The 20354-nt window shown below is 36.7% G+C and overlaps 1 protein-coding gene across 3 annotated transcripts in view; it reads left to right on the top strand.

Annotated features, from left to right (window-relative positions):
* Positions 1 to 20354, top strand: part of SEMA3C (semaphorin 3C) — a 119459-nt gene that overhangs the window by 1410 nt on the left and 97695 nt on the right. For 2 of the 3 annotated variants that reach the window (XM_052680873.1, XM_052680874.1), the window contains exon 2: positions 2052 to 2192. In XM_052680873.1, the coding sequence (XP_052536833.1) occupies positions 2090 to 2192 (103 nt within the window). In that variant the 5' untranslated portion in view covers positions 2052 to 2089. Of the gene's footprint in view, positions 1 to 556; positions 680 to 2051; positions 2193 to 20354 lie in introns of those variants that run through there. The other variant, XM_052680875.1, reaches the window with a different exon arrangement.

Below are 20354 nucleotides of genomic sequence, written 5' to 3'. Positions count from 1 at the left end.
GCCTCTCTCTATTAGAAGAGGGCTAACTTAAAGGATATCCCATGAGCTGGTTGCAAGATTTTGAATTTAAAGCCCACAAAGCAGCATTAATGTTGGAGTTCATGCAGCTTGTTTAAGAATTATTCTTGGCAAAAGTCTTCAGCTATCATTTTATTAGTTAACAGACCTTTAGAAATAATTTGGAAGTGGGCCATGATGAATATGTTTCTTCTGTAGACCAGATCTGTATCTGGAAAATTTCTGACACCAGTGTTTGTGTCAATTAGCAGAGTGGTAGCATTACTTGGTCTGAATGCATGTCTCAGTACTCTAGAGCTAACTGGGCAGGGCAGGGTACAGTATGGGCTACAGAGTTGTTCCCTCCTGTATGCTCTCTTCATTCCACACCAACTTACTGTGAAAGTCTAATGCAGAGAGAAGCCTTTAAAAATGAATTACAGTGCATGGATAGGGAATGACAGAGCTGGTAATTGAGATGGAGCTTTTACCTCTTGGTGATGTGGATTCAGCCTGAACTGGTGCTGACCTAAAGTCGTTCCTGTCTGACAGATGGTTCCTGCAAAGATGGGATGGTTACAGCCAGTTCTTTTAGAAAAGGTTTGAATCACAGAAGAGACTCAGTGAACAAAGATGTAGAAATATTGTCTTCCACTGGAGGGACTGCAGTGCTAGAGCTGAGGTAAAGAAGTGTAAAGTGGTTGCACAGGCAGCAACACTCTTCATTAAAGAAATATGTAGATTTCAAAGGTATCTTCTGGCCTTTGGAGTTGTGCTTTTCAAGGTGGTGCCATTTGCTATAGAACTAAATATAACACTTGATCAGCCAGTAGATAGTGTCCAGTAGAAAGGCTGTTAATGCAAATAATAATAATAATAATAATAATAAATAAAAAAATAAAAAATTATATGTAATATATATATATTTATAATATAATATACATAATATAATATTATATATACATATAAAGACCAGGCTGAGCTGAAGAAAATCATGGACACCATGATCAAAGTTCTCAGAAGTAAAACAAAATCTGAACATCACAATTTTTGGAGAGATGCAGTTTAGGAACATCATAGATACATAGTATTCAGTTACTAATATTTGGGTTTTATGGGTTTAGTCCAAAGTCAACTGGAATTGGTAGGAAAGTGACACTGATTCCAGTGAGCTATGCCCATTGCGAGTCTTCCTGACCTGTGAAATGGTTGCAGATTTGTTTTGGAATGTTTTCTTTTCTCTGAAGAGCTCAGTATTCTCAACAGCTTCCCCCTATAAAATGAATGTAGATTCAGCAGATGTATAGGAGGAGTAGCCCAAGTATCAAGTGTTTACACACTGTCCAACTCAGGGCAATTTTAGTGCTCTGTAAAGGTCTAAGAGAGAAACTAAGTGTCCCAAAAGGAGCTAGACCAAAAAGCAAATGTTGATTAATAGTTTAAAGCATGTTGAAATACTTTTGGTTTCAGTGCTTTTGAGATTAGTGACGTACACATTCAGGATTTCATCTTAGAAGAGGATATAGAGGGCTATTAGAGCACTCAACTCAAACTCAAAACTCATTTCCAAATGCCTTTGATTTCAAATGTTAAAAAAAAAAAAAAAAAAAAAAAAAAAAAAAAAAAAAAAAAATCAAATATGATGTTAACTAAGGCAAGAGGTCTAAAAATATCAGCCAGCTTTTTATTCATGAAACTTTATCTCCTGTCCTTGCTTTGCTCTGCCTTGACATTTAGTATAATTATTTTTCCAGCAGGTGGAATTGTCTTTATTTAAATAATCTGAATCTAATGCTGTAGTCTTCTGTAGCCAAAACTAGGGCTCTGCAGGTTCGTTCTAACAGCAGAGAGCTCTTATTGTGCCAGCACAGAGCACAGCTGGAGAATACCATTTTCAGATCTATAAAGAAAAAACAGAAGTGCTCTACCTCCTTCATGTTATCGTATATTATGGCATCAGATGGGAGAGCATTTTAGCACAGATTGTTCTTTAGTGCTGACTGTGCTCCACAAAACTATGTAAAAACATGTAATGCCAGTTTTCTTTCTTTCAGGTTTCATTTCTTGGATATTAAGTTGCAAATCTGAAGAGATGGCATTTCTTGTACTGCGCGTGGTGATTGGGATATTTATTTACTTTAGCAGTGTAAAAGGATCTTCCCAGCCTCAAGCAAGGGTGTTTTTAACATTCAATGGTAAGAAAAAAGAAAAATATTCTTATGTTGTGATCATCATTTTCATCTTCACCTTCAATTAAATAACTAAGTAGTAATTGTGTATTTAGTCTGTGCCCACAATTAGCTATTTTTGGTTTGTGTTGTTGAGGTACTTGTCAATCTAAATTTGATTCTCTCCTGAAGTTCAGTGCTCCTTATGCATATATCCCTTTTCTTTATTTGAAATAATAATCCCTTTCCTTTATTAGAAGTTATTATGTCTTACGAACAACTAAAGATTTCTTATCTTTTTTTCTTTTCTTTTCTTTCTTTTTTTTTTTTTTTTAATAGAAAATGTATGTGAGCTACATCACATGTAATAGAAATCATTAAAAAGTTTAGTTACTTTCACTTGGTACCCAGCTGAACATGTAACTCTAAAAATGATGCTGCTTGAAGGTCGACCAAGATAGCATCACAATTCTTGGAGAGATGCATCATAGAGAGAGCATCATAGATACATAGTTTTCAGTTACTAATATTTTGGTTTTATGGGTTTAGTCCAAAGTCAACTGGAATTGGTAAGAAAGTGACAGTCTTTGGCAACACAGAGATTTTTGTGCACTTGATAATATACGTTGGATGTACTTAGATTTCAAATCATGGAATTCTGCATTCTGTACACAAGTAATTGGAATAATTGAGAAATGTGTATTTACTTCTGAAGTGGTGAACAGCACATTATTAATCTGATTACTTTAATAATACTTTAATAGCAAGGTAGCTTATTCTTCTAGCATTAAGCCCACCTTTAAATGCTGATTTTAGCCATGGTGTGGTACCTAGCCACCACTCAAGAATGTGTGTGTCCTTTGGGCTTCTGTTAAATTTGAGCAGAATTTTGCTTTCTTCAACCCTTTCCATGTTCTGGGATTGTCTCTGAGGCATGATGGCTCAATGCTCCCTGCACTGATAGGTTCTACTAGGATGATCTGTATGGTTTGTGAGCATGAGGCTGTCCTGCAGCTGCCATGCCTTGCCATGGGTATAGTTTGCATGCTCTGATCAATCTTTGAAGTACCATTTTGACAATTGCTGTAGTTAGGAAGTAGTTCAAATTGCTGTTCACAGCAATGGTTATAACTATGTACTCTTGGGTCAGAGAGGTATTGGAATGAGGCCTGCCAAGTTGGACCTTTTGCAAACTAGAATGCCTTACGGTTGTTCAGTCTATGTAAGTGTAGGGCTCTAAGTGTTTGAGCTCAGTAGGTGCTTATAGGCACGGTTCCAGTCACAACAGTGGTAAAACTGATGTTCCGAGAGGGTGCTGCCAAATGAAGAAGCAGGTGGGAATTTCCTTTCCTTGTGAAAGTAAAGGTGATTAAATGTAAATGATACTGATTCTACACAAATCAATCCAGAAGCAAATGTGGACACAATTATGTGCTGCACTTGCAGGCTTGTCACAGTTATATGAAGTAGGCTGGTTCACAGTTGCATATTCTGTCCACAGTAGCCTTGACAATAATCCAGGTTTCTCCTGATCTCCTGTTGGAGGTAGGAAGCACTCAGGTTTTTCCCATTTAGTCCTGTGAAATAATTGTAATGAGGAGAAAGTGGGTTTAGCCTGGACTTAGAGAGACTGGTGTTTCATCCTGAAACACAGTGCTACATGTAGTAGAGGGGAGGAAGAAAAGTTTAGGGATTCAAGAAAAAAATAATGACCAGGTAAATTGAAACCTGAGTTTGAAAGGAGGTTGTTTGTTCTTCCTCTGAAAGGAGCTGTGTGAGTTCTGTGTCACAGAGAGGTGCATTGATTACAGATTAATCCTACAGTATCTCATACACGAGTTGCATGGTTTGTTCCATGGCCTTGTTTTTTTAAAGCAGTGCTTGGCATGAGTAGAACTGAGAATCTTTTTCAGTGAAAGTAGAAAGTATTAACTAAACATAGTGATACTTTCCGATTTTCTTTAAATGGACATTTAAATTTCCCTAATACTTATATCAGAATTTAGACTTTTTACTGAAGTGTGTGTGTGTATGTATATGTATATAGTGTGTGTGTGTATATATATATATATATATATATATATATATATAATCTTCTATTTTTTAAAAGGGATCTGTTAAAGACGTAGAAGAAATTACACAGGCATTTTATAATATGTCAAGTAATGTCTGAAATATGACTGATCTTTTCATACAGGATGAAAACAGTGAGTTTATTTTTAAGCCTGATTTCCAGATGGTAAAGAAGAAATTTTTTTATGTGAAATGAGAGTTTGCAGGTTCTTGTGTACAACAAGATAATGGTCCTACCAGTAGTACTAGCTGCTGTTCTATAAATCTTTATTTACAGAGATAGTAAAATAAGAGGAAAAAGGTAAAATGTATTGTTTCTCTAAATGTGATAACATAATTTTTCTGTATAAGCTGTTTCCTAGTTTATTTTTTCTAAATCACATAGAAATATCAAGTTATTGGCTGTCTCCATGTCCTGAGAAGTTGTCAGGTTTTTATGGAGAATTGTCACTCTTGTAAAGTGCATCATTTGGAAATAGAACTATAATTAGGGCTCCTTATGTTTTAAATGACATTAGACAATAAAGACAAGTCATTCAAGCTTAAGATACTTACATGATATTTTTCAAGTTCTGAATTGGATTTGGCTTGGTGTCAGTAATTACAATGCTTATGTTTTGGAGATAGAATGTGTACAGGAGGAGAAAATGAGTGACGCTTTTCAAAGCTAACCTGCTCCTTCAGCATCAAGTCAATTGAGCTTATTCACATCATGGCATTTCTCATGGGAAAATCCAGCAAGCATCTTGACCTATTCTGTTGTTCACCAAGAAAGATAAAAATGTGAATCGTTTGAATCATGGACTGTTTTTCTCTTTACCATCTACTTCATTAAGAATCAACTGTAATTAAAAAGTAAGCCTGGGTAATACCTCAAGAGCCTGATAATAGGGATTTTGCAATTAACTTCAATGGGTGAAGGACTGCAACCCTAATTTCTATTTTTGAAATCAAAAGCATGGCCTCTTGTCTAATTAAAATGTAGTTCATGACTTAGCTGAGGTCGTTAAATGTGAGTCTGACATGAGTGTGTTACTTATTGCTGTCTGCACTCTGAGTGTCTTGAAAATTCCTGTGTCATGCAGAGCTCCCAGGCCTGATTTCTGTTTGCACTGTGCATAGCCATTCACTCACATAAAAGAAAACGTCGTCTTGGAGCTGAACTGCATGCTTACCATAGGTATATGCAGTTACATCCAGCACCAGACCTATAGAGAATCGGGTGACGGGATTCTCAATTTGCTTGGAGTGATTTATCATAACTTAATTGGCCTGTTTAACAGTAATGGCTCAGGTCATCAATTTTGTGCTACATCTGAAGAGCTGCTTCAGCTGAAGAAAGGTGGCTCCAGCTTTTTCTGGTTCTTAAATTGCAAAGATGTGAAGTCTGTGGTGCAGCAGCTGCAATAATGTTGGAATTGTTTGTTGTGTTACGTTGAGCATGTGGGAGCTGGGGAACCTGGGATAGGGAGGGACTCAACAAATGTCCCTACACCATTCCTTCTCCTACTTCTAGCTTCTTGCCTCATAGTAGATCTTCCCAATCTGGTTAAATAACCCATCATAATTTTAAAAAACATAGTCTTTCTCCTTATAGCAAATGACTTATCTCTTTATGAACTATCAAGCAACATACCTCTATTTCTCCAATTACATATGTTTCTCCTTGTTACTACATGTTTCTGAACAGATAACAGGGAGCTATATCTCTTAGTCTCTATAGTGGCAAGCCTTTCTCAAGGCTAATGGGAGCATTATCATAATAACAGCAGAGTTATGAGATGTCAGAGTAGTTTCAAACTTTTTTGTTTCAGCTCACATTTACATTTTCAAACTTACTAAAAGCCCAGTGTGAGCTGGGTTGTGCTGCTTTAACATCAGGTTCTGAATCTGTCAAAGTATTTCCACTACTTATTTTTGAAAATATATTCAAGCCCATATTTGAACTTCGAATTTATACAGACACAAAATCAAGTGATAATTTCACAGTTTACTGGGAACATTTCATGCATTCCTACCTAAAGTGTCTGGCCAAGCTGATATTTCCCATGCAGATTCTCCCATTGTTTGCCATGAAAATTCCATAAGAGAAGTGGATCAAGGCTAATTTGCAGACTGTTTTGTTTCTCTTTTTGTCTTAAAATTACTAGAACACGTATAGCACTTTTAAAAAAGTATCAGTCAGCTTCATTAATGACAATTAAAAAGCATAAAATGTCACCAGAGCAACAGCAGCACACATTCAACTGTCAACATATTTAAAAAGATTTAATGCAACCCCTGTGGTTACCCTCAAGGAGAAATAAAGGAACTGAGAACCGTTTTCTTTGAGCTCTTGAGCAACAGCAGTACAACTTGTTTCTAAACAATCCCTCATTGTAATGTTAATGTTACCACAGTTAATAAAAAGTTCATTTATTATTTGGTGGACTTTGTGCTGATGACATTCTAGCAGGCAATGGTTTTTGCTTAAACAGTTGATTGAATATTTGATGGTGTCTGTGGAATAAAAGCTACTTGCAAAATGAAGTAAAGGAGTTGTTTGTTTCTCTTTTAAAGAGAGGAGAAAAAAAAAAACAAAACATTGTTTTATTTTTTGATTATTTTTTTTTTTTTTTTTTTTTTTTTCCCCCAGAACTTACCTAGAAATATCTTGACTGTATTTTTAGTGGCTAATATTTAGCAAATTCTGGGTGATATTTTCTCAGAAATTTGTGGCTTTCACAGCTTAATAGATCTCAAATAATGCTGATTTACAAAGAGCTGAGCACTAAACGTGAAAATTCAATTCACTTGTTTAACACTGGTTTTCACACTGGAGATCTAGAAATTTAACTTATTGTTGAATATTGTCAACTAAAAATCTTCTCTTTAGCAGTGAGTATTGTTACACTGGGTATAACTGACAACTAAATCTTTGAGTTACGAAAGACAAGTAATTTACAAATTACAGTCTGAAGGTAGCTTTTAGGTCTTTGTTTTTTTCTGTATATAGATTCTTTTACTGTTACAAATCAACAAGAAATAATGTGGGAAGAAAATGTATTCTATTGGTACTGTATCCTGTGTTAGATTGTATATGCTGGACTTCAGCTGTGAAAACTCATGTAATAAAGGTGAAATTATAGGCAATATTTGTTTTGTTGATTATAGTCTCTAAAAGTACCCTCATAGGACAACATAAATTAGAACACAGTCTTCTAGTAATTAATAATCAGGCCCCAGGTTTAAGGGAAAAGTTTATTAATGTAATCTATTCTTGGATGAACTAGTCATCTAAACTTTGTGAAGTCTGAGAAGACATGACTGTTCCTTGCATGCTATGTCTAAGAACTAATTTACTCCCTTTAATCTCTTTCTTTTTCCCAACTCATTCAATTTGACCTGCATCTGATCCATCACTATTTGACTTCTTAGTGTAGAAAAATCATAACTTTCTTAGAGCATTTTTTACAGATTCAGTGCATTAGCTGTCTCTACTTTTTGCAGAAGAAATAGTTACCCTGGACAATTCCACTGTCCTCTTGTTACATTTCTTCCTCGTGTTTTGTGTCTCAAGCAAATGCTTAAGTCTCTACATAGACTTATTGCCATTATTATACAACGCATCTTTTATGTTTTAAAAAAATGCAATGAGAGGGGAAAATGTCATAGACATTTCTAATAGCCTATCTTTTTTCAGAATTATTATCAGTTATAAGAGCTTCTCTGTGAGCTGTTTCCGCACTGGATGAGTTCACAGTGCTCTTTGATATGTGTTGTTGCATAAGCCTTTTTGTGTATCAGATATAATTAGTGATGTGACTCACAACAATTACTCATTTTATTGAAGTGCATTGACTGAGATGCTGGCATGAATAAATACATAAACCAAGACTTTATCCTGCCACTTGAACTGGCTGTTCCCTCAACATGTGTATTTTGTTCCTTTTGGTACCACCTTTTCCGTTACACTCCTCAATAAGAAGACTAGGCACTCTTTCTTGGGGGAAAGGCTTTTGATAATGACAATTTTCCACTTCAGTGTGCAATCTCATCTTACATTCAGATGGTTGTAGCTGCAGCAAGCACTAGGTTAAAGGAAGGTTCTGTGTTTCCCCCTCTTCATCTAATTACAGAGTAGGGGCCTCAGGGATGCACCTGAGGTGTGAAAAATACTTCATTACCTGCAGAAGTCAGAAGTTCTGACACCTCACTGTGTGCAAATAAAGATGTGTCTTTCCTGTAATGAAATGGAAGATAGTGATTAATGAAGGGCTTGCACTGTTAATTCTCCCTCCCTTCCCTTTGTACATCCATCCTTGTTCTTTTCAGAATTGGTACAGTGAGAGTATGAGAAAATGCTTTGCATTTGCATCACGATTTCATTCATCACTGACATGAATTCTTTGGAAAGCAGAAATCCTGTTTGTTAATATGCTGAAGATAAGACTGGAGATAAGGAGTGATAGCTCTGCCTCTGCCATGAAACCACCCTTTTTCTGGTGATAGGACCATCATGCCCTTCCAATAAATCTATTTTTCTCCTTATTCTTGTAAACATATGAGTAACTTTTTCTCCTTTATAAAATAATCTTTTTTTCCTTTTGTGGGTAAGATTGGTGGAGGTCACGTTTCCTTGCCATTTGGGAAATAGCTAATATATGGGATATTCCCAACTGCTTCTCTTATACAACAAATTATATATGCAAAAGTGTATTTTATGAATGTTCCTCCACACTTAATACCCCATATTATACTGGATTATTTTCAGAAATACAGTATAAATATTTTAAGACCTTAAAATAATTATATGTTCCAAGACAGCAATAAAAATCAAAAAACAACATTTTGAAAAGCTGTCCAGCTACCATTATGTTTCAACTACAAGAAATTGCAATCCAGAGTATGACATCGTTATTTGAAATAAGTATTCTTCTAACCTCTACCCCTTCTCCATTCAACCAGCTTGACAGAAAAAATCTCTGAAACAGCATTTCAGCACTGCACAGCTCTTGTATACCATCAAATCACCATGAGATGAGAGGTAGCTCTATGAGAATCCTTTGGGGCTAAGGTCTTAATCCTCTCAAAAATAAAATTTGGCCACTTCCTAGAATATGTAATACTTCCTTGCTCTTCTGAAGTGTGATATAGCATTTTTAATGATATCAGTTAGCTTGAGGAAGGAAGAAGGTTTTATTGTTATTATCATCACTTGGGGGCTGTAAGTAGATACTTCATAAAAACATACCGTTTTTATGAGAAGATTTTACTTTTAGTTCAAATTTCAAGTGCAAATACATTTTTTGGAAATGCAGCATGTAGAAACAGTTTGAAGTGAATACCCAAACTTTTGAACTGTCTGCTTAATCTTGCTTACTACTCTGGGATAAATGATTGCTTCACCTAAATTATCTTTTAGATTATGAATGAGGAGACATCACAGTCACACTGGGTTGCCAAGTTGCTTAATGGAAAAACAAAACATCTCTTGGCAATTACTTAAAGAAAAAAGAAAAAATGTTGAAAGGAATCTGAAGCCAAATTCTTTAATTAAAGGCATCATTTTCAGCCATTAAAAGGGTCAGATTGGTATAGTGAGATGAAGAAAAAGGAATTATCTTCAGTCACACAGTAAATGTGTGACATATTAAAACTTTCAGCTATCTTCCTTATAATGTGAAAAAAATTACTGATCAGCTGTGCTTGTTTCTTAGTTTGTTGTTTTTTTTTTTTTTTAAATATCATTTCCCTTTACCTTCTAAATAATATCCTCAATATATCTAATATCATTTACCTTTACCTTACCTACCTACTAAAAAAATTTGTTTGCTTTTAAAAAACTTCAAGTTATGCAGAATAAATCAATTTATGTCAGCAGAGAATCAATTCATTTAGGCACATATTTTTTCTCTTTCAACATCTGGGTAAATCAGGTTATACATCTCAGCCACCTAGCTTAAAGGTGCTGCAGTGTTAGATTTACAGGGACAAAGGAAATCAGTGGGGCAAGTGTATGACTGCAGTTCATTTTCTTTCCTTCTCACATAACAGACCAAGAAGGCAAAGTTTTGAATGACAGTAGAAGATAGATTTCATGGTCTATATGTGCATGATGATTAATAGCACAACAGAAAATAGAGGGAAAAGCAGTGGGATAGATGTATTCATAATCCTGAAGTAGTTTGTCTTTAATTCAAAAAAAGGTATGTGTATTCAAAGCACCACACATACACATCTCAGTGCATATGATGTTTTCTGGTTTTTATCCCAAACATTCGTGTGAACCTAAAAGTGACAGAAATTCCTTGAAAACGACTATTGATCTCAGAAGAGAAGATTGTAATTTCCTTGTCCTCTACTGAGCCCCAGCTACTCAGGAATGAAACATGTTTTCTTTGGAATCACTGGTCACATTTTGACTTTTCTGGTGCATTTCAGAGGCACGGGATAGTTCATAGCACATTCAGTTTTCTACTGTTTAGAATTTCCACTTCTAAAATAACCAGCCTGCATACTTGCCATTGCAGTTTGGTGAGACAGTCTCTGTGTTAAAATGTTGAGTGTTCTTACAAGCCACAGGATCACACTAGTACACAAAAACGTAAACACTTAGATCTTCAGAATAACACTTTCCATTTTTTTAATATCAACCAATTAAGATTTTCAAGGAGAGGCCTGGCATTTTTTCAAAAATTTACTTTTTGATGCCTGAAAAGGATTTAGTTGGCATGGAGAACTGATCCTGGGCTTAAACTTTTTGATGGCTTCACTGTGAACACAGCTGGAATTTTTTAAGCTGATTCTGTTAAAAACCCACTTCCTGCCACTGTTGAAAATAATGCACCACCTATTTTTTTCTTCCCTAAAGCAGATAAACCTGCAGCAAAGACAAAAGAGTTTAAAGGCCTTGTGAGGTATTTTGTTGCATTTTGTGTTAAAGAAAGAAAGGTATGCATGCTTGACAATGAAGTATGAAAAGGACTACATTTGTAAAGTCATTACTTCAGATTTAACATCATCTTTATAGTTTTAGTAAGTCCCTTTTCAATGGGAAGGTCGCCAGTCATTTATTTTTCCTGTAGCAATCTCATTTTCTTTATAGATGCACATAAGTGGATACTTCAAAAATAATTTATAAAAGTACATTAGAAGAAGAATCAAATGTCAGTGATCTTTATTTCACTGGATGTTTTTCAAACTCTATCCTGAACTTAGGTCCCTAAATGTGTTCTTAAGCTCACACAGGCAGCTGAAAGTCTATTCCTGAAGTGGTAAAACTGCAGGAAAATGCAAAAATAATTTGAAACTTTCAGGTGTGGTCAAGTACATCACTGTCTGCACTGGCACTGTTTAGAAAATGAAAGTGGAAAGTTACAAATCTGGCCACCATGGTTCGGCCCACCAGCCACGGCCAGGAAACAATGGGCTTTTATCTGGTCCCATCTTTTTCTTTGAGAGAGGGGAGCATCTCGCTTGGCACTGTATATTTCTTCAGCAGATGAATTCTTCCTGCTGCAACTACATCACAACGGGCAGTGACTTCATGAAACAACAGTGTGGTTCTATGTAAGGGAAAAGTTGTAAGTCTAGCTGCACTTGTATGTATGTATGTACTCAGCTGGACCAGTTAAAGCTTCTTCTATGTCCACTTCATTAAAAGCAAGCTCTGGGGGAGAGAGGTAAGGACAGGAATTTGGCATCTCCCACAGCAGCTGGGGAGAGCAGACCACCCTGATGCTGGGACTCTGAAAAGAGTTTTATGGAGGAAGGTTGTGCCAGCTGAATCAATACTGGAACAGGTTTCATAGTTGCAGTGGCAGTTTACTTAGTTGTGTTTGTGGGTCTTCTAATTAAATTAAACAATTAATTTAAAAAAATACTTGAGTTGGTTTTGTTTGTAGGTGGAGAAATCTGCCACAGATGATAACTTAAGTGCCATTTACTTCTTCAAAAAATACCAACAAAAAGGTACAGTTCATTCTAGATTCTCAGGATGTCATTACCAAAGCACTCTCCCTTGTAGGAGCACTCCAGATAAATTCAGCAATGCTGTTTAGTGATGAGATTGCTCTCCATTACAAATTGTTATAGTCATGCTTCTATTGAGTGGTTTTTAATTGGTGTTAGTGTTGGGGCTAGACACTGAATGCTGATTATGAGGGAGCCTGACCTTCTCACAATGTAGATTTCTTCCAGGCCGCCAAAGCAAGGAGATGTTCACCTGATTTTTCTCAAAGGCTGGCAGTTACAGAAAATAAAATATTGAACTCTGGTGTGTTTAAAATGAGTTGCCAGCAAATATCTTTCTCTATTAACAGGTGCACTTGCATACTTGGTTCCTCAATTACCTTGTCCCTATAGAGGTGAACAAATTCTACCTAGTCTTGTCCAAAAGGCAAGAACAGTTTTCACTCAGACTCTGATTGCTTTAAGGTTATTATCTTCATGGCGTTCTTGTGGCTGTTGAAAGCTTCCCTGGGCAGTAAGAGAAAGCTCCCTTTCAAATAAGCCTGGATGTGAGAGAAAGCATCTAACATCTAAGATCAGCAAAACTTGAGATGGCATGTAACATCAATAAACTGCAGCACTCTGAATAAACAAGGTGGCCACTCACTGTTTACTGTTCCCTTTGATTATTTTTCCCGCTTTGTGCCTGTGATAGCCCTAACCTGTTTGCTGAGCAGCTGAAAATGAGCTTTGTCCGAAGTGGGTCTGATTCTTGACTGATAGAGATAGTTCCTATGTGGAAATGTGTGAGAGAGGAATTGCAGGTGTGGGACACTTTTGCTTGCAAGGGTCCTTTTGAGGAAAACTATCTCTCTAGAGACTAAGATGTTGATGTAGCAGTCACTTAGAGCATAGTGGCCTTAGGGAGAATACTCACAGGCACAAGAAGCTGGGATTAATTTACTCTGCTCAAGCTCACATTGTACAAGATGTATTCAGCTGCTGCAGAGGTAATCTCCAGCTTCTTTGAAGCTAACTTCAACTATCTAAAGATACTAGCTCTCTCATTTTTGTGTTGGAGAAAATATAAGTATTTATATCTTTAGGCTCAACTAGAAAGCAAAATATTCATTTTCTGTACAGAAGTTGAATATCGTTCTGACCTATTATGTGATTTATGTATTAAATTTTTTATGTAGTCATTTTAATTTGATATGATTTGTGGAGAGATCAGGGACAGACAATTGTTGTCTTTGCAAGCCCCCCTCATAAGAGACAAAAAAATGGAAAAAACCCAGTGAGAGGCCATAGATATGTTACAAGGCTGCAACATGTGGTGTGTAGGGAGAGGCTGAGGCAGCTGTGTTAATTGAACCTGGTGAAGAGAAAGCTGAGGGGCATTTTCACTGCTGCCTCCAACTCTCTGGGAGACTATGAAGAGGGCAAATACAGGCACTTCTCAGAGATGCACAGTAGCAAGACACAAAGGTCACAAGTTTTAGCAAGCTATTTAGAAATAGTAACACTTTTTCATTTTTTAATTGTTATTGTTTTTTTGTGGTTTTTTTTTTCATTCTTGAAAGAGGATGGGCAGGCAAGCTATGAACTCTCCAGATATTCCAAATTTAGCTGGATGAGATTCTGTGTAACCCCATCTCACCTTGATAGTGAGTCTTGTTTTGAGTGGAGCAGCATAACCTTCATAGGTCCGTTCCAACCGGTGGGCTTTGCACTTCTGGGATTTTATCAGTGTTCAGCAGGAGTGAGCATTAAGATGTTGGTATCAAGTTTGGCAGTGTGTCTGGGAGACTTAGCTTGTCTGGCAGTTCAGAAGAAGAAAAGTAACTTTCCTCAGAAAGGTCAGAAGTGTGACCCAAATGACCTGGCAGCCTGGGTGTCCACAGTGAAAGCTATAAACACTCTACATCAGGAATTCAGTTTTCTTTAGGAGACCTACTGCAAATTACTGCAGTAAAATGCCTGTTTGGAATCTTGTATGCTGTATGATTTCATTTCTTACAAATAAATGCATTACAGCTCCCTGGTCTAGAAGGGAAGAACATGTACCTGTCTCTGGCTGAACAGCAAAGTATACAAATACCTCTTCTAATGAACGTTAATGAAGTCACAGATGTGCTGCATTACATGAAATAATACAAAAGCAGTCTGTCAGATGATTCTGGCTGCATTTTCTTCATGTAGTCTCTTACCTGTCTTGTTTAAACAAACAAACAAACAAACAAAAAAAAAAAAAAAAAAAAAAGATTGTCGTGTTACTTGTAGCACAATGAATAAATTACATGTTCTGATGTAGTACATAGAATGCAAATAAATGTGTAGGTGCAGGATTTTTTTATTATTATTTTTCAAAATTCTACCAAAATCCTTGTAAAATTAAAGTTAAATAAGTGACATTTCAAATTTGACAGTGTACCTTTGGTCTCAGAACAGATACTAGACCTTTTCTTACTTTGACATCTGGTTCCTGTTTATTTTCAATGTTTGTATCTGTACACATATATAACGTTGCATATAGAAGATAAATCAACTTTATATAGTACATACTGTGGTTGTGGAGGTATATGTGTCTACTTCAGGGAGATTTCTATACTACCTGATGTATTACATAGGTATGTAGGGAAAAATTATGGAAAAATAATAATAAAACTGCAAACAGAGTAACTACCTGGCCACATCCTGTTTCATAGGCATATCATCTTAAATTTTATCAAGCTGTGGTATTTTGTTTTCAGTGGCTGAGCTTGTGAGATTAAGCTCTGTTCTTTAACAATGCAGACACAGTACATGCATACAAAAGTCTGGTAATGTAACACGCATTTTTGAGCTTGATCTTTTCAATCATGTGATTGACACTGCATTTTTTTGAGTCTTTGAAAAAAAGCATAAAATGTATATTACTTGCTAAGCTGCCCAGACTTCCTCCAGGAAAGTTGCCTTAACATCTCAGAAGAGCAGTAATGGCCTCTGACTAACAGTTATTTAATGAAAATGCTCTATTTTCTCCATCTTTTATGGAATCACAGAATCATGCAGGTTGGGAGGGTCTTCCAGCCAGCCTCCTTCTCAAAGCAGGTCTGATGAGATCAAGGTGAGATCTCAATGTTCTGGAAAGTGTCCGCTTCATGTTTGAGTAACTCCAAGGATACAGATCCCACAGCCTATCTGAGCAGCCAGTAATGGCTTTTTTTTTTCCCCCTTTTAACTGATTGGATTGTCCCATCTTCCAGAAGCTTCCCAGGAGGTCATTATGGACAGTTATAAGATCTTCTTTTTTCCTTCACTACTTAAACATGAGCAAACCCACTTCTTTCATCTCTTCTCGTATGCAATGTGCTCCAGAAATTTTGTGGGATTTTTTCCACTTAATTTTAGACGTAGAAAGTGATTCTTCCATTCCATTGCCAACCTATTAATTTTGGGAACTGCTCTCTATCTCTTAACCCTTATTCATGTGTATTTCTACATATAATATGAACAGTCTGACTTTATTCATATTTAAGATTCAATTTCATCACTCATCATTTGAAATTGAGTAGGCTTGGAGTAAAAACCATGTATATGTGCGCGTTTGTAACTCTCATTAAGTTGTTCAGTGTTCAGCTGGGGAAGAAAAAAGGAGTCTTTCATTGTCCCCAGTGGGTTTCATTAAGCTTTTGAGGTGGGTTTTTTGAGACTGTAGATAAATATGAGTGTTGTGCCCTCTAGTAGTTACTGAGTATTTCTTGAGACCTGAGTATTATGAGGAAATAGCCTGCCAGCCACTTTCACAGAAGTTTTCGTAGAACTTTCTGAGGATACCTTTCAATCTCTGTGCATAAATCGATCTGTATAAGCAGTTAAATATGAAAAGCCTAATTATCCATTACCAGTTCCCTATTAATTTAAAATGTCTAATTCTTGTCATTGAAGGAACTCACAGCATTATGACACGTTGGTAATATCAAAATAGGATCATAAAAGATTTTAAATGAATTATAAACTAGAAAACATACTGATTCATTGGTTTAAACTCCCCTTTGTGAAATAGATTTGTTTCCTGTGTGGTAAAGGACAGGTGGATTTTGTCTGAACAGAAGTATTCGTTTTCATTTCATCTTTCTTAATCCTGAGGATAGCTGCTCAGATCCCACAGCCTTTTGAAAACATTAGCTTGATGCTTCCGTGAGCCTTCAAAAGCTCTGTGATTGAAAGCTTTCAGCAGCTGTTATCTACCATAATAAATACCAATGATAAGAAAAACCAGAAGATACATTTTGAAGAACAAATAAAACAATTTTCTTTCAAAATTGTTAGAAGAAAAAAAAATCCTTTCATGTTTTCCTCAATGATAGAAAACACCAACAAGATTGTTCCTGGATAAAGCAATGGTTCTTTTCCCTAGATAATGCTTGGGATCTGGGGGTCACAGTTCATAGCAAAATATGCCGCCTCTGTTTGCCCAGCTGCCACACCTTTTCTGCCTTGTCTCCAACACACGAGAAAGGAGACTGAAAGCAAGGTAAAGGGAATAACAGACTTAGTGTTGCTCTGCTTGTAGACCATAATACATGCAAATGGTTTTATAGGATTAAGCCTTTTTGCTTGTGTACATATGCCACCCGGACAGAAATTCTAACCTACTCTTTATGGTACATCAGTACTCAGCACAGGAAAGAGGGTATTGTGCCTTGATGTGGTCCTAGGCAGACAGTGACATGCATGGTGATCCAGAATGCTAGAGTAAGTCTTGCATTATTATTATTGTTGTTATAACTGAAAACTGTTGCTTCAATGTAATCTGAGCTGTCCAGATACAGTAAGACCCCAGAAAGAAGCAAGCCAGAATGTCAATACCTAAGGAAACTCTTGAGGGGAAAAAAGGTGCAGAAAGTCTGTTTCTTCTAACTTCATTCTGAGTTCAATTTTATGGATACCGCACGCACACTCAAAACGAAGGCTATCTTACAAAACCTGGTGGTACAAAACTTAAAATAAATCAGTATTCATGTCTGTGCCTTTAAACTGATGCATTTTAATTTTAAAGTAGTCCACAGATGTTTGTCCACAGCATATATGGTGTGAACCACTGTAATCTTTGTCTACTTTCTATGCTTTTGTGGAACTTTGACGTAACATGAGAAAAATTAAAGACATTTAATTTAGGAAAAAGCAGACCTTCTGAAATCCAGCGATGTTAATGACCTTTGGATCATTATAGTATTTTCCAGTAGTATCGAAAAATCTACATTTTATCATTTTCCATTGTAACAGAAGGCATGCTGTGAACAGTGATACATGACACTTCAGTGTTCTGGGCTTTTTTCTCCATAAGAGAGTTTTCAACTTGCTAGTAAAAATTAGATTGAAATGAAATTAAAAAATAGAACAAAGATGCAGAAGGGTCTGAATGGCAAAACAGAGGAGCAACGGCTGAGCTCCCTGTGTTTGCTCAGCCCAGAGCAGAGGAGCCGAGGGGAGGCCTGATGGCGGCTGCAGCTCCTCACAGGGGCAGAGCTGAGCTCTGCTCTGTGTGACAGCGACAGGGCCCGAGGGAACGGCATGGAGCTGTCAGGGGAGAGTCAGGTTGGACATCTTCACCAAAGGGTGGTTGGGCCTTGGAACAGCGTCCCCAGGGCAGCGATCATGGCACCAAGTTGCTAGAGTTCAAGAAGCACCTGGGCAAAGCTCTCTGATTTCTGGATGGTTGTCTGTGGAGCCAGGAGTTGAATTTGATGATACTTACCATTGAATCATAGAATCATAGAATAGCTCGGGTTGGAAGGGACCTCAAAGATCAACACATTCCAACCTCCATGCCACAGGCAGGGCTGCCATCTGCTAGATCACATAGTAGATCAGATTGCCCAGGGCCCCACTCTTAGGAGTCCCTTCCAACTTGGGATATTCTGTGATTCTATTATTTTTTCTTACATCCCTACTTCAACATAAAGAGTTCACCTCCTTCAGATGTTTCAAAGTCTGCGTAAGTGAAGTTGGCACTTAGAGCCCTGAGGACAGCCCTGGCTGATCCCTTGGGAAGGACGGGAGTGTTACATATTTGCTGCTGTCCTTTTTTTCCCTGCCCATGCCAGTAATTGCCACGTTGTATTATTTATAGAGGCAACGTTGGTTTGTAGGTTTGTTGTCTCCTCTTTTCTCTTTAGCCACTACCCCACACAACTTTACTCAAGATTTTTGTTGAGGTTTGTCTGGTGGAGGCAGAATTAAAGATTTCTGTCTGCTTTGTTATCTTATGACAACTGGCAGCAACTAAAATGAGGCATGTCAAGCAACTGCTACAAAAAGAAATGAGTAATTTACAAGTTCATACAAAGGTTAAGGAAACAGCACTTCCCTGTAATTGTATTGCCTCATATTGTTAATATTTTCATGTTTGAGAATATTTAATTTTCCTAATTGAGAAATTGAAATGTTACACCGCAGCTGAGAAGCAGGGGTGAAGTCAAAAGCAAAGCGCTATCACTTTCTCAGGAGAGCTGTTCTGACACCTGTGTTAGCTAGTGCGAATCATCTGGGGATGGATGGGCAGTGATAATTTGTTTCTGTCTCTCCCCATTAAATATGTCTCCTATCTATCTCATTAAAGCTGTCTTTTTCCCATTATACCGAGAATAATAAGATTCTTCTGAATTGAACTAAGAGTAAGAACATTTCTCCTTATATTTCAGGTGTTTAGTGGAAGAGAAAAAATAAAATCCAAATACTGGCCCTACTGGTTTGACTTTAGTTATGCAAAGTCAAAATGAAGTCAAGATTTTTCAAAATAAAAAGAGTAGGAAAACACAGCTCCAAAGCATCTTTAAAGAAAAGAAACTTAATATTTCAATATTTCAGAAGAAACATTAAATACCTAGAAATGTTTATAAACTTTCTAATACTGCTGGTACATATTTTGTGTTCATGCTGCCTCTTTATTCAATGAAATGTTGATAAAATAAAATTTCATAGTAATTGAGACTTGCAAATACTCAAGAAATGTAAGCACTGAGGGAGCAACCATAACCTCTACAAATGTAAAATTGAATTTCTGTGGCTGCAGAGTTTTTCTTGCTGCTCTGATCTTGACTTCTGTTAGTAGCTAGATCCATTTAGTCTTAAACAGTGCAACACATTGAAGAAACATTCACACGTTTCAGAACTATGGATCAGAAAGCTGATTATCTGCTCTGTAGACACAGTTTTAACAGAAGATGCTATGTGAAATCATACATTGTCTCACATAGCGGAATTCCTACTTTCTGCACCCTTCTAAGCCCCCGTTTTGGCTTTCTTTCAATTTCTGTAATTATAGAAGGTTTTTATAGAGCTGATCTCTTTAATGTCCTTCCTTTTCTTTAAAATCCATTGTTATTTATTTCTAAGCTCCTTAAGAGACCGTGTGCTATTTTGCCAAGCTAAAATGTGCACAGCCCTGACAATTCTTCACACTTACTGTCTCCTCCAATTTGATTCATAGTTGCTGCCTTCTGTATCTAGTCTTCTGCCCAAGTGAAAAAAAGTAAAATAAAGTAGAAGAGATCTTTGGGCTTCTGAAAGGTTCCTTTTTCTAAACGCAAGGGTTCAGGGCATTTCTCATAGAAGAATAGCATAAATTATGGAGATTGCATTCACAGAACAGTGAATGGTATTGTCAGCTTGCTTAGGAAAAACTAATGGGGTTGTAAGGAAATACTATCTACTTTATTAGAGTAAAATTTGACAGCTGGAAAAACAAGGGCAAGAGGCTGGCTTCCATTTTCCATTGATTTTAGCCCCTACCTTTCAGAATACTTCCTTTTCTGCAAAACCGCATTCATGCTGCATACACACGAACACACAAAGCTCTTTTGCTTTAAGCCAGAGGCAGATTAAACTTTGCTAAGAGAGTAAAGCTTAAGGAAAGTTCAAACTGTAACAGATAGTAATTTGACAAATAAAGAATTAAGGTTTGTTTTACTAAATATAGAAATAAAGACTGGAGCAAGGTTCCCATGGTTCTTTTGTGCCTTTAACCGTTGAATAGGAATACAGTCACTGTTCACTGTGTGGTTTACGTATCTTACAAGTCTGGTAGTCCCATACCACAGCTTTTTAATAGACTCAGGCGTCCAATGGAAGCTCACATCACTCATTTAAAAAAAACAAAAATATGTCTATAAAGTATTTACCTTAGAGCAAGAAATA

Source organism: Tympanuchus pallidicinctus, unplaced genomic scaffold (genome assembly GCF_026119805.1).
Source record: "Tympanuchus pallidicinctus isolate F22 unplaced genomic scaffold, pur_lepc_1.0 scaffold19, whole genome shotgun sequence".
NCBI classification, from domain to species: domain Eukaryota; kingdom Metazoa; phylum Chordata; class Aves; order Galliformes; family Phasianidae; genus Tympanuchus; species Tympanuchus pallidicinctus.
The sequence above is the reverse complement of the archived record's forward strand: the minus strand, read 5'-3'. Positions and strand labels throughout refer to the sequence as shown.